This window comes from Solanum dulcamara, chromosome 10, assembly GCF_947179165.1.
Source record: "Solanum dulcamara chromosome 10, daSolDulc1.2, whole genome shotgun sequence".
Taxonomy (NCBI): Eukaryota; Viridiplantae; Streptophyta; class Magnoliopsida; order Solanales; family Solanaceae; genus Solanum; species Solanum dulcamara.
In genome coordinates, this window is record NC_077246.1 from 12,157,614 (window position 1) to 12,171,461 (window position 13,848).

The 13,848-nt window shown below is 33.9% G+C and overlaps 1 protein-coding gene across 1 annotated transcript; it reads left to right on the plus strand.

Moving 5' to 3' along the window:
- Positions 1-1,925: 1,925 nt before the first annotated feature.
- On the plus strand, positions 1,926-11,604 carry LOC129905038 (uncharacterized; the record flags this gene model as incomplete). Its single annotated transcript, XM_055980428.1, has 9 exons — positions 1,926-2,078; positions 5,423-5,494; positions 6,651-6,740; positions 7,229-7,271; positions 10,089-10,195; positions 10,534-10,629; positions 10,770-10,960; positions 11,083-11,152; positions 11,267-11,604. Coding segments are annotated over 9 exons (927 nt in total), but the record flags the coding sequence as incomplete, so codon positions are not given.
- Between the last annotated feature and the right edge of the window lie 2,244 nt (positions 11,605-13,848).

Below are 13,848 nucleotides of genomic sequence, written 5' to 3' on the forward strand. Positions count from 1 at the left end.
AACAATTTAAAAAACATATACACACTTTGATTGGCTCTACCCATGAATTTGTTGTTTGCTTACTGGCTTCATATAATTCAGAAAACACTAGCTTTCTCGAGCTTTTTGTTCATATCTCTCATCAAAAGATGCTATTCGATAATGTTTTTCATGTAAACTGAGACAGAAGAAGTAACACATATTATTTAAAAATCACATAATATTTTTTATTTATAAATCATAATAATTAACAACTTTAATACTATAGATGTCGAAATTTTGTAGAACTCTACAAGACGAGTCTTATTTCAGTTAAAGTTTTTTGAAGGTTACTCTACCCTAAACCCTGATTCATGCTTATATAAAGGGTATTATATTCCCTTGAAAAGTCATCTCAAAAATTCCATAAATTCATGGAATATTCATAAAAAGATCAAAAATATGTAAAACTCTTCTTGATAATCGAATACTTCAAGTAGATCCACAAATCCATTCATGGAGATCAAGTTCAAATCATTATAGCTAGTTCGAGAAACTGCCCTCGAATCACGATATAGATCTGTAAACATTAGAATTATATTGGATTTAAATCCGTAAATTAATTCAAACTATATTAAATTCAAGAAAATAGTCCAAATGATGTGGCAATCCAAGTCAAATAAATGATCCACTAAAAGCACACCATGTGTCAAAGTTATGTGGCAATCCAAGTCAAATTAAATGAGCCACTAAAATCACACCACGTGTCAAAGTTATATGGCAATCCAAGTCAAATTAAATGAGCCATTAGAATCATGTCATGTGCCAAAATTATGTGGCAATCCAAATCAAATTAAATGAGCCATTAGAATCATGTCATGTGCCAAAATTATGTGGCAATCCAAATCAAATTAAATAAGCCACTAAAATCATGCCACGTGTCGAAGTTATGTGGCAATATAAGTCAAATTAAATGAGCCACTAGAATAATGTCATGTGTATATATGACATGTTCTGACCAATCAAATTAAAGTCTTCACTAAAGAAATCTGATTGATCAGTTCAAACCAATCAATCAAATCACACCCTCATACCACTCCCTACAACTATAAATAGGGGTCCTCATTATTCTCAGAGAGGGTTTTTTGAAGAATAAGAAGCAAGAAGAGAGCTCGTGGATCAAAGGCCGCAAATTCTTTACAAAGCTACAAAGTTCAAGTAATCAAATTCAAGTTCAAGTTCAAGATCAAGAACGAAGGCAAATATTAAAAAATTCGAGATTAAGTTATTTGTTCATACTTATTATTCGTCATAATCGTACAAGTGTTTGTGACGAGTAATTCAAATCCAAATTTGAAGGCGAAGATTCAAAATCAAGTTATTCAAGCCCTTGACTCTAAATCAAATTCAAATTCAACATATTTCATATTATTTGAAGAATCAGAGGATTATCATAGAGATTGTAACACGCACTAAATTTTGAAATCAAATATTACACTTTGTTACTCCAATTTTCCGATCTTGATTATTGATTTTTCTCGGCTCAAAAATTTGTTGTTTACAAAATCAAATCCAAATCATTCTACGTACAAGAAATACTCTACTAACGACCCTCGAATCATGGAGGAGACATCCAGAGAGGAGAATAAAGGAAACAAGCAAATTTGTACCCACATATTTTATCAATAAAATTATGTTTCTTCAAATTTTATATATATAATTTATTAATTTTCCATTTATTTAAAATTTATTATAAATAAATACTTTTAATAACTTTTTCAAATTTTATCTATATCACATAAATTTAAGGGAAAGAAAATAAGAAACAGTACACAATTTTTAAAAAGCGGCAGAAGCGTTACAAAGTAAAATCCATGTGTCATCGAGAAATACATGTTCTAAACATGTGTCTTGTGCTTTGACGTCTCTCTGGTAAATAAATATATAATAGAGGGGCATTTAAGTAATATGGATATATCAATGGAGAAACCAATATCTGTGAATGCTCACCGCCTTGGGGAGAGGAGGAGCCACGGGAAAATATGCAATCAGCAGAGCAACTCGTGCTTGAACTCAGCAATCCCGATCTTCGAGAAAATGCCCTTCTTGAACTCTCTAAGGTTTATAAATTTAACCTAATCTTCCCTCGAAATTTTTTGTATTTTTTTTCCAATTTCGGAATACTGTAAACTGTGAATTGTTCATATTTAAGTGTTTGTTTGCTGTAGAAGGATTAATCTACTTGATTTGGGTGATTTACAAAAATTTCTTCGGAGGTGGGGGTGGTGTTAAACGTTTTACGAAGTTTTGGGGGAAGGAGGTGGTCTTGAATTTTTTGCCGACCAACAAGTTTTTGCTAAAGAGGTCAAAAATTAAGATATGAGTGACGGATATAGTAGGTTTTTGAAAACTATTTAGGATGGTGGTTATTCAGAGAGTTTTATTTTGGAAATATGAGGGATTTTTTTATATTATTACTTTAGGGATGCAGCACTGGGAATGGGAATAATGCTAATGAACGCAGCAATTTAGGTATTGGTGAGTGAGCTTTTATAAATTGTTTTGAGAAGTCAATTTTTTTTTTCTACAGTAAGAGAAACCCTTAAAAGGTTGGTTAAGAATGTGCTAACACTTGTAGCTGCTTTGACTGTAGACATTATCTCGAAATTGGGCTGCCGAATCTTCTATTGGTTGACTGAAAGATTAGCTTGTAAGGGGCTAACTAGATAAAGTATCCTACTTAATGTATTGCTATTTATGGTTGACTACTTTGTGTATCACGTGGAGTCTAAAGTTGCCTGTTTTGGTTGTTCAAATTACTTGGTTTGTCCCATTGGCAACACGCTCAACAAGTTTTGCCTAAAGGGGGAAAGTGGGGTCAAAAATTAAGAACTGAGTGAACAGATATAGTAGGTTTCTGAAAACTATTTAGGATGGTTGTTAGACAGTTTAATTTTGGAAATATGACAGATTTTTTATTTTAGGGTTTCAGCATTGGTAATGGAAATAATGCTAATGAAAGCAATTTAGGTTTTGGTGTGTGAGCTTTTATATCTTGTTTCTAGAACTCTAATTTTTTCTACAGTGAGAGAAACCCTTAAAAGTTGGTTATGAATGTGCACCATTATTCGAGCCTGTGCTAATACATGTAGCTCCTATGGCTGTAGCCATTCTCTCGAAATTGGGCTCCCAAATCTCCTATTGGTTGATTGAAAGATTTGCTTGAATAAGGGGCTAACTAGCTAGAGTACCCTACTTAATTACTATATTTGCTGTTTATGGTTGAGTACTTTGTGTCTTCGCTACTTTTTGTATCACGTGGAGTCTAAAACTACCTGTTTTGGTTGATCAAATTACCTGTCTTCTCCCATCGGCAACACGCTCAACAAGTTTTGCCTAAAGGGGGAAAGCAGGGTCAAAAATTAAGAATTGAGTGAACAGATAGTAGGTTAGGTTTCTGAAAACTATTTAGGATGATTGTTAGTCAGACAGGAAATATGAGGGATTTTTTATTTTAGGGTTCTAGAACTGGGAAGGGGAATCATGCTAATGAAAGCAATTTGGTTTGGCGTGTGAGCTTTCATATCTTGTTTCTAAAACTCTAATCTTTTCTACAGTGAGAGGAGCCCTTAAAAGTTGGTTAAGAATGTGCACTGCTATTCGAGCCTGTGTTAACACTTGTAGCTCCTTTGACCGTAGCCATTCTCTCAAAATTGGTCTCCCAAATCGCCTATTTGTTAATGGAAGATTAGCTTGAGTAAGGGGCTAACTAGCTGAAGTATCCTACTTAATGTATTGCTGTTTATAGTTGTCTACTTTGTGTCCACGCTACTTTTTGTATCATGTTGAGTCTAAAGCTACCTATTTTGGTTGTTCAAAGCTCTAGATCACATTAGTGTTTAATTACCTTCCCTAGATTTATCATCTTTGGGGATTTATCTGTTGCTTTTGTGATAGGAACATATATTAATTGTTAGGTATGCTACCTGTTTTATGTATATATATTAAGGAGTAACAAATATGCATGAGTACAAATTATGGAATTACGAGTTAGCTTACCTATATTTTCTGTATGTTGAGGAGTTCTGATTCAGTGAGAAAGGAAGGCAATAAATGGAACTTGTTTTGACAAATAAGAATAATCTTTTCATTAGTAAAACTTCAGTACCAAGATGTACTGAGTTTTACAAACGTTCTCTAGATTTTATGCCTTTTATAACTGTAAGGATTCCAAGAAATTCAGCATGATACAACATCATTAATAGAAAGTTCAGACCATAGTTTTTGATATTGGATACATTTATACATCACAAAAAGCAGCATTTCCTTCTTTCCATCAAAGCTTCTACTGTTTCTGTCTGACCAAACAGTCCACAGAATGCATAAAGGGATGGTCTTCCTTATCAGCTTCTGTTTCTCCCTTATCTTCTGGTCCTGCCAGCTGCACAATGCTTGGTTTAAATTCTGGCATTACCCCCTGAATTCCATGTAGGTTCAGGAACATTCACCAAATCTGCCAAACATTTTTGCAATGTAAGAATGATTGATTCATAGTTTCAGAATTTCTTTGCATAGATAGCACCAACTACATAAATTAAAACCCTTCCTTTGTAGGTTTATCTGCTCAGACATGGAAAAATTACAGCTTTCCATGAGAAAATTGGGAAATTTTGGATTGCTGAACCTTTTGTTGGTGGAATCACCATATAAATTCTTCCATAATACTTGAAGTTAGTTACTGAAGACGTGCTTACCAGCACATTATATTCTTCCTTCCATGAACACTGGTGATATGAACTAGAAATTTTTCTGTTCAAGCATTACCCCTACTCCCAAGAAGTTGCTGGTCGGGATCGTGGAACTATCGCTCGAGAAGTAAGAAGCTGGCATCCTCTGTATTACTGCGGCTGCTGGCACAGAATTAGCCTTTATTACTATTACGTTCTGCCCTTACATCGTAAAAGTGGCGCAAAGGCTTTCGCGCTAGCGCGCTTAATCACTTGTTGGAAATCACCGGTTGGGTTGGTCCGACCAAGAAAGGCTCATTTTTGAACTTCTAATCAGACCTGGCTGGAGCGGTCGAGCGTGCAAAGGCGCAAGTCGGGGGGCCTATACCATACATCCTGCTGCCTTGGGACTCAACTGCCTGATTCTTCTTTGTCAGCGAATTGAGCAATATTAGACCTCGACTTTAAACTCCAGGCTTCTCCCTTTGGCTGCAACTGATATAATGGTGGAAAATAGTCACTAATTTCTTCTTTCATCCAATATTATCAGCGAATTATTTAGTATTTGCCCCAGTGATTTATTTTCTCACCTCTCTTCCCCCATCTACATATATTTTTTGTGCAATGTGAGAAATGTTTGACGTTTTGTGCTGGATAGTCTTTTGTTTTCTTTTTCTTTTTCTATTATGATTTTGCCCTTCACAGAGAAAATTGTTAATCTTGTTTTCCTTTTCCAGAAGAGGGAATTATTCCAGGACTTAGCCCCATTACTATGGAACTCATTTGGTACTATAGCTGCGCTCTTACAGGTAATCTTTGAAGTGTTTCATTCTAGTTCTTGCAGATTTTATCCCATCTGCCTGTAATGCACATGCACACTATACAATACCAACTTATACTGTGACACTGCCATATTCCTCCATTTGTCTGAACAAAATTTCTTGTGCATTACTGTTCAATTGGTGGTGATTTACAATTCGCGACAATTAGAAAGAAGGGCTCGGTGAAACATCTGAATGATCTTGTTACAGACTGAAGCCTGTCTAGATACTTTCTGAACAAAAGAATGAGCCTCAGTGAATCAAAATGAAGGGGTGAAATAGCAGCGGAGTGATGTAGAATGCCATTCTGGAAACCTGTTATCATTTAATTTCAGCTGAAATTTAGGAGTAGAACTTCCATGGTATTTTTTGCTTTATGGAACGAGTGAGAAATAATGGATGGTAAAAACTGGAAACTTATGTGAAATCTTGTGATGATCAAAGAGGTTTGTGAATTTTTGGATTGTGGAGTGGCGGGATGGGTAGGTGGGGAGGGGCCGAGGGGGGTGCCCTACTGCTCTCACTGGTTCCTTTGCTCCTGTAATTTGTACTCAGCTGATGGCATTTGCTTATTTTAGTGAAGGAAACTGGATAATGAGTGACAGTTTAGTTGAAGACTGAATTGGATTACCTTCTTGTTGGTGGGAGAGAAATGGAACGTAAAAGATGGTATGGTGAAAACTGGAATGAGTGTACAGTGAAAGTACTAAATGATAATCTTGATGCTTTTTCCTTGATTGTCTGAGATAAATGACAAGAAATGAGCTTAATTCATGTGCAAACAATCTCATCTTTGTTGAGTATCCAACACTTCCGACCTCATAAAGCTCTAGCTAAGAAGATACTTCAAATCTGTTGAGCAACACAAATTAGGATATGCCAAAGAGAAATGTTAATAGAAGCATAGTCTAACTTGATGGACAATGACTTTTCAGAGGTCCTACAGAGAAGTAACGACCTGGCTATTTCTCACCCTGACAGATTTGTTCTATCTTAACAGTGAAAGCAAACTACTCCTTATAATAGAAAATGGATCCCAATCGTTTGTATTCTAGTTTGTAAAGTTTTTCTTGGAACTCGACAACTGTTTCTCTGTATTTGTTTTCCTTTGTTCTGTAAGTTTACATGCATTACATGTTTGCAGGAGATAGTTTCAATCTACCCTGTTTTGTCACCGCCAAACTTGACTCCAGCACAATCTAACAGAGTTTGTAATGCTTTGGCACTTCTTCAGGTATAGAAATTTCTTTTCCAGATGGAGTTATTTTAGTTTATTCCTTGTGCTGTTTATGAGTAGTGTCAATTAATGTTCCATCATGATAAATAATAAATTTCTGTTAATAGAAAAAGCTTTTTCCATTCTCCATTAGGATTATTTGGTCAGCAGTAGGATGTAGAAATTGGATTTGTTTGGGGGTTTTATGTTTCAAGAGGGAGGAAGGAAGGAGAAGAGCATACTGGTGGACTCACATAAATCCAGTTGCCTGTTGCATATTGTTCAAATCCTATTTATGGTAGCTTTTGCATTTCTTGTTAAGAGAAAAGAGCAAACTTCTTTCAATTACTATTATTTCTTGGACCACTTCGCAAACTTAGATTACTTTCAAGTGTCGAATATTTTCATACATGTGCTTTAAGGAATTGTAATCACTATAATTCTTCATTTAATTACGGATTAAATGTCCAACTAATGTCCGTCTTTCCTCCCATTTTATTTTGCAGTGTGTAGCCTCTCACCCTGACACCAGAATGCTGTTTCTCAATGGTAATCTTTTTCCCCTTTTTATGGGTTTTGCTCAATGGTGGTCATGGTCTTTTTGTATACAAAACCTCTTTGGCTTTACTTTTAAGTGGAATGGCTTTATTTATGGTAGGGTTATCAATGCACAGTTCAGAGTTAGACTGTAGAACCAGTACAATGAATTGATAGACTATGGAAATTTATACCATATAATTTTATTTTTTTTATTTTATTTTTTGGTTATTTTGAAGGGGAGCCTTGGAGTAACTGGTAAAGTTGCTGCCATGTGACCAGGAGGTCACGGGTTCAAGCCTTGGAAACAGTCTCTGGCAGAAATGCAAGGTAAGACTGCGTACAATAGACCCTTGTGGTTGGGCTCTTCCCCGGACCCTGCGCATAGCGGGAGTTTTAGTGCACCGGGTTGTCATTTTTATAATTTTTTGGTTATTTTATTTTGCATAACCTCCTCCCAAGTCCCATGTTAGGGGTAAGGTTTATGTACACACTACTCTCCCTAGAACCCACTTGTGAGATTACATCGGGTATGTTGTAGAATTTTCTGTAACCAAAATTAGACTTTTCGAAACCATCCCCCATCTTCTCTGTTTCTCTTCAGTATCGATACTGTTCGGTTAATTGTTGGTAACTTCTTAGAAAACTTCATGTAGAAATTACTGGTATAAGTTAGAACACGACAGCATGCATACTTTTGTAGAACTTTTGGCAAACATTTTTACCTTTAAAAGGTATTGAATCAAGGGAGCATGGAAGTTGACAAAAATAGAGATACATCCCAGTACTTTACAGTGGTGTAAAACAAATTTAAACTTAGACAATTTAAGTCACTCGAGCAGGAAAGATTCAATCAAGATATGGGACTCAAGAACCAAGTCTACTAAGATTGAGTATCCAATAAGATAAATTTAGATCATATGAGAAGAAAGACTTGTAATACCTTGTAACTTGTTGCTTAAGATCATTGGAATACCTTAGCTTATTAGTAGAAGTGCTAGAAGCCTAGAGCTAAATTACTTTTTAATAGGAATAGCATAATAAGTTTCGTAGTTGGGGCTTTGGGTGTTAATTACTTTTTTTTTGTAGTCTTTTCCACCACAACTCAAGGCAAAAATTTTAATGTTTCATTATTTTAGAGCTTAAAATATAAAAGATATTTTTCACAAACTTATTTCTATACGGATGCTCCAAGTGCAGGGCTGTGAGGTTAGCTATGGATGGTTTCAAGAGAGGTATAGGTAGATCGAAGAAGTATTGGGGAGAGGTGATTAGATAGGACATAAGGCAATTTCAGCTTACTGAGGATATGACCTTAGATAGGAGGTTGTGGAGGAAACATATTAGGATGGAAGGTTGGTAGGTAGTAGAGCAGTGTCTCGCTTATCTTTCCATACTAGTAGTCTTAGTTTTAATGTAGGAGTTTTTGTCCTTCGATGTGTGTTATACTTGTTGTTTCTTGCACCTCGATTATCATATTATTTTGTTATAGTTACATTTCTTTTTTATCAAAATGATTTGATATGCAAAATGATTTGACATTCTTTCTATAGTATTTTGTCATGACTCCCTCATTCTTATTAATTCTTTTTTTTCAATCTACTTTGAATTATTTTTCTCTTGAGCTGAGGGTCTATCGGAACAACCTTTCAACCTCCCAAGGTAGGGGTAAGGTGTACATTCTATCCTCCTCAAACCCCACTTGTGGGATTTCACTGGATAGGTTGTTGAAACTTATTTAGTACGGGTCCAGTAGTTTTTGGCTTTATTTTTATAAAATTAAAACCCTACCTAATTATTTGGTACAATTATAAATTTAATAAAAACTTAGGTTTTATTAAAAGAAACCTAATAATCGGTTCGGTATTGTTCGGTTAAGTCCGTTTTGTCGATTTCTAAAAAACCATTGACACCCCTAATTTAAGGGAAAGAAAATGCATTATCCTTGTACATCTATTATCTTGATCTTTGTAGTCAACATCTTTGTTTCAGTTGAATCACGGATCATAAATCATGGCAATGAAAAATTTATTCGACTACATTGAATTGTCTTATTACATTATCTTAAAGAGTGCTTGAATGCTAGAAAATTGGTTTTACTTCCATTTGCAGTTGCACTTCAATGTACTTGTTGCTTTTGCGAACAATGGCGAATAACACCTGGCTAAAATCATTGTGTTTCTGTTGATGTTTTCCCCGGAGATCAAGCAATAGATACCTTTCCTTTCTTGCCTATTCTTTGATTTTACTGTCACTTTGCTTGCTTTGCTTGTCTTCCTATTTTGCTGTCTTTATTTTTTATTACATTTGTTTTGAGTAGATGGTCTATCAGAAACAACCTTTCTATGCCACAAAGGTAGGGGTAAGGTCTGGTACTTCCTACCCTCTTAAACCCATTGTGCAGTCCCATACTGGTAAGGTTTTGTAATTTCTCCTCAATTTAGGGATCCCATGTTGGAGAAAAATAGATTGTTTTTCATATAGAGCTTTGTCAATTGGGGCTTTATCGAGGTTAGTCACGTGGGCATGTGATGTTGCAAATCATTCAGTTGCTTAATCCATTTGAGACGAGAAGTGCTGAATACTTACATACTTGGAAGATTATATCTTTAAAAGGTGATATTCAGAGGATCAAGTTGGTTGAAGTGTGATACTCAATGGACTATTTTGGTGAAAAGCTCATGATTACTACTTTCTCTTGATTTCACGAAATACTTCCAATCTTTTTCTACTTTGGGATGCATGTTTCAAGATCAGCAACAACTTTAGTGTGATGATAAGTAGGTGTTCTTACTTCCTTCTAATCTGACGAAATGTTCCAAACTGCAGCGCATATTCCTTTGTACTTGTACCCTTTTCTGAATACAACAAGCAAATCAAGACCTTTTGAATATCTGAGGCTTACTAGCTTAGGTGTCATTGGTGCCCTTGTGAAGGTAATGCTTATACTGTATTTTGCTCATATCTTCTCTTTCAGTATTTTTTTCAAGATACATTGATGTCATATTACAATATTATATATTGGGAATCACTGAAAGCATGAGAAGTAAACCATGATAAGTGCTATTTGAGAATCTGAAGATGCTATTTGTGGTACCTAGAGATATTGTCCAAATATGCAATATATTTAACATGTGGCACATACTTTTTATATCTCTACTTGGTGAAATTCCATGTGGTAATGGTGCAATAATCATCATATGAATCTGATTGCTTTTTGTTTCTCCATTTTGGATAACAGTTGAAAACAAAAATTACTGTAATTTCTTTGCAGGTCGATGATACTGAAGTTATCAGTTTTTTACTATCAACTGAAATCATTCCCCTGTGCCTGCGCACAATGGAGATGGGCAGTGAACTGTCAAAAACGGTTTGAGTGCTTCCTCAAATCCCTTTTCTTCTTTATGTTGGTCATACTTTTTTATTCTATATTCTGTTTGATTATTTCCAGTCACATCCTCCCTGAGTTTATATCATGTTTTCGTACATCTAATTTAGTCATTCTGACAGGTTGCAACTTTCATTGTGCAAAAAATACTTCTAGATGATGTTGGTTTGGATTACATATGTACTACAGCAGAAAGATTTTTTGCAGTTGGCCGAGTTTTGGGGAATATGGTAGGTGCACTTGCTGAACAGCCTTCATCTAGGTTACTGAAGCACATAATTAGGTGCTATCTTCGCTTGTCAGATAATCCAAGGTCAGACTTCTGCACTTCAAATGTCCCTTCAGCTTTGTTATGTATAAAAGATCAGGTCTCATGGACCTTCCACCTTGTACGGTGCACCTTGAGCTTATGCTGATGTGCATTGTTTATGTCAGGGCATGTGATGCACTAAGAGGTGGTCTCCCTGATATGCTTAGAGACACCACCTTCAGTAGTTGTCTTCGTGTATGTACATTTTCAATTTAAGTGCTTCATCTTTTACGTTAAGCTCTTTAGTTTGCTCTCAATCTTCCGATTGTTATATAATAGACCCTTGTTTTTGCCCCTTGCGCTCAACAGGAGGACCCTACAACCAGGAGGTGGCTACAACAATTGATTAACAATGTTAATGGTGCCCGTGTTGCTCTACAAGCAGGTGGATTTGATCACATGCTGATGAACTAAGTGTAGACTGGAGAGTGGATACAATTAGTAAATCTTTACCTGCGTTGTCCCGGAATTGATTAACAATGTTAAGAATGCGCTCTCTTAAACTGTAGTGTGGCGTAAGGTTGTTCTTTTTGGTGCTTGCTAGAATCTGTTTTGGACATTTTGTGTGATTTGAGGATGCCCAACTCTGCATCTTCATTCGAGCAAGATTCATATCATTTATCCGTCAAGTCTGCAGGTTCATATAATTCTTCCTGTGGACATTTTTGCAAAGTGATTCAAACTGTGCTGCTGGTAATTGTCTCTCTTTTAATTCTAGGGAAAAGGGCCAAAAATATCTTGAACTATTTAAAATGGATTTATTCCTCCTCGTGTTTTTGGGTTAAAAATGCCAAAAATGTAATAGCAGAGATATTTCTAACCCAAAAATATAACAGAGGATAAATCTGACTTATTTTAAATCATTAAGAGATATTGTTTACCCTTTTTACTTAATTTTAATTTAGGAAGTATTTAATTTATCTAGTTAAAAATTGAGATAGTTTTAAGTATATATAATAAAGTAATTAGTTTATGATAAATATAATCATGTTTTTATTTACATAAAAAATAATCGACAATCATATAAAATATATATTGATTATATAATATAACTTGGGAACATAAAAAGTATAAATTGATTATACAATATAGTTTATTTATATTTGAGTTATACAAATTGAGTTTAACTATTTATGAAGTATGCACCAACTCTACCTCAAGTATACATTGACTATCAATTTTGATTCATTTAAAATTAGCTTTAAATAGTTCTAAATTTTAGATATGAATTTTTTTTGATGTTTTGAATATTTTGATACATAATTGGCGGAAAATTATTCGTGTTTGCGGTTCATCAGTTTTTATGAAGAAGAAGCTTTAGATGATGATGAAGAAGAAAAAGGAGTAGGAAGAACAAGGACGAGAAGAAAACGACGGCGATGTAAATCATTGGCCATTTTACTGGGCCCCTAGCAAATCACATGACACACATACTAAATACTTGGAGCCCAAGAAAAAAAAAAGGAAGGGATAATTACGTTACATGGCTGTAACTAGGGGTGTACATGAATCGGGTTGGTTCGGATTTTTTACAAACCAAATCAAACCATTTGTGTCGGGTTATTAAATATATAAACCAAACCAAACCAATAAAAGTCGGGTTTTTTTATATTAATTTTTTTCGGGTTTTTCGGATTTTTTCGGATTTCTCGGGTTTTTCATAGTATCTAATAAAAAGCACACAGCAGTGCTTCTTATAAAGAGTTCTAGTACAAAATATCAACATATAAGATGGAGGCAGAACACTGTTTGAAGTTTTAACTTTATAATATAACTTTATAAGATGAGCTTTTTTTTGTATATTATTTAGATGTGCTTCTCAAGTCCAAATCTAAATGTAAGAAAGAAAAAAAATTATGAAAATTTTTAAAAAATATTTATAAATTATATTTTAATAAATATTTTTATGTATAACATAATTTAAAAGTAGTATATCTATAATCGGGTCGGTTTGGGTTCGGTTTGACTTTTTTTAGTTAAAACCAAACCAACCCTATAATGGTCGGGTTTTTTTCCAAACACCAAACCAAATCAAACCAAACCACTAGTCGGGTTTTTTTTCCGGTTTGGTTCGGTTTGTCGGTTTGGTGCGGTTTATCGATTTGCCCTGTGCAGCCCTAGCTGTAACTATTTTGCAAAAAGTAATTATCAAAAAAAATGATTATTCACTGTATAGACATATATAATTAATATATATTTTATGTATAATCAAGTTATATTAAATTTTTGAGTGTATCATAATATATATTTAGTGTATAGTTCTATGTAGAAGTATTTCATATTGTATAGTCAATGTATACTTTTTATGATTTTTAGCAAATTATATTGTATAATTACTGTATATTTTTTATGATTTTGACTATTTTTTATGTAAATAAAATATATCTATATTTATTATAAATTAATTTATTTATTTTATATATTTAAAATTATCCCAAAATATAAACAACAATAAGTACACACGTCTTCAACGTGCCTGTGTCATCAAAAAGATTTTTGTTGATTTTTTACATGCTCTACTTATGTTGGTTTTGTGGGCTCCTTTCAAATCACATGACACGCATAGTAAATAGAAAAAAAATTAGGTAATTACATTTTTTTTATTTATCATGTTTTTTTATTACTTCTATTCATTTCAAAAATTTCTTCTATTCATCCGGATACATTAATTCAATAATCAGGATACATTAATTATGATTAATAAATTATCTCTATATTTAATATATCATACTTTAAATATTATCTGCTGATACATAAAATTCTAATTAATTTATCCAGATTACTAAATTAATATATCCAAATTATCATATTTTAAAAAAAATTCTATAAATTAAAAAAAGATTAAAAAAATAATAATTAATCATTTACACTATCTGATTTATTTAAATTAT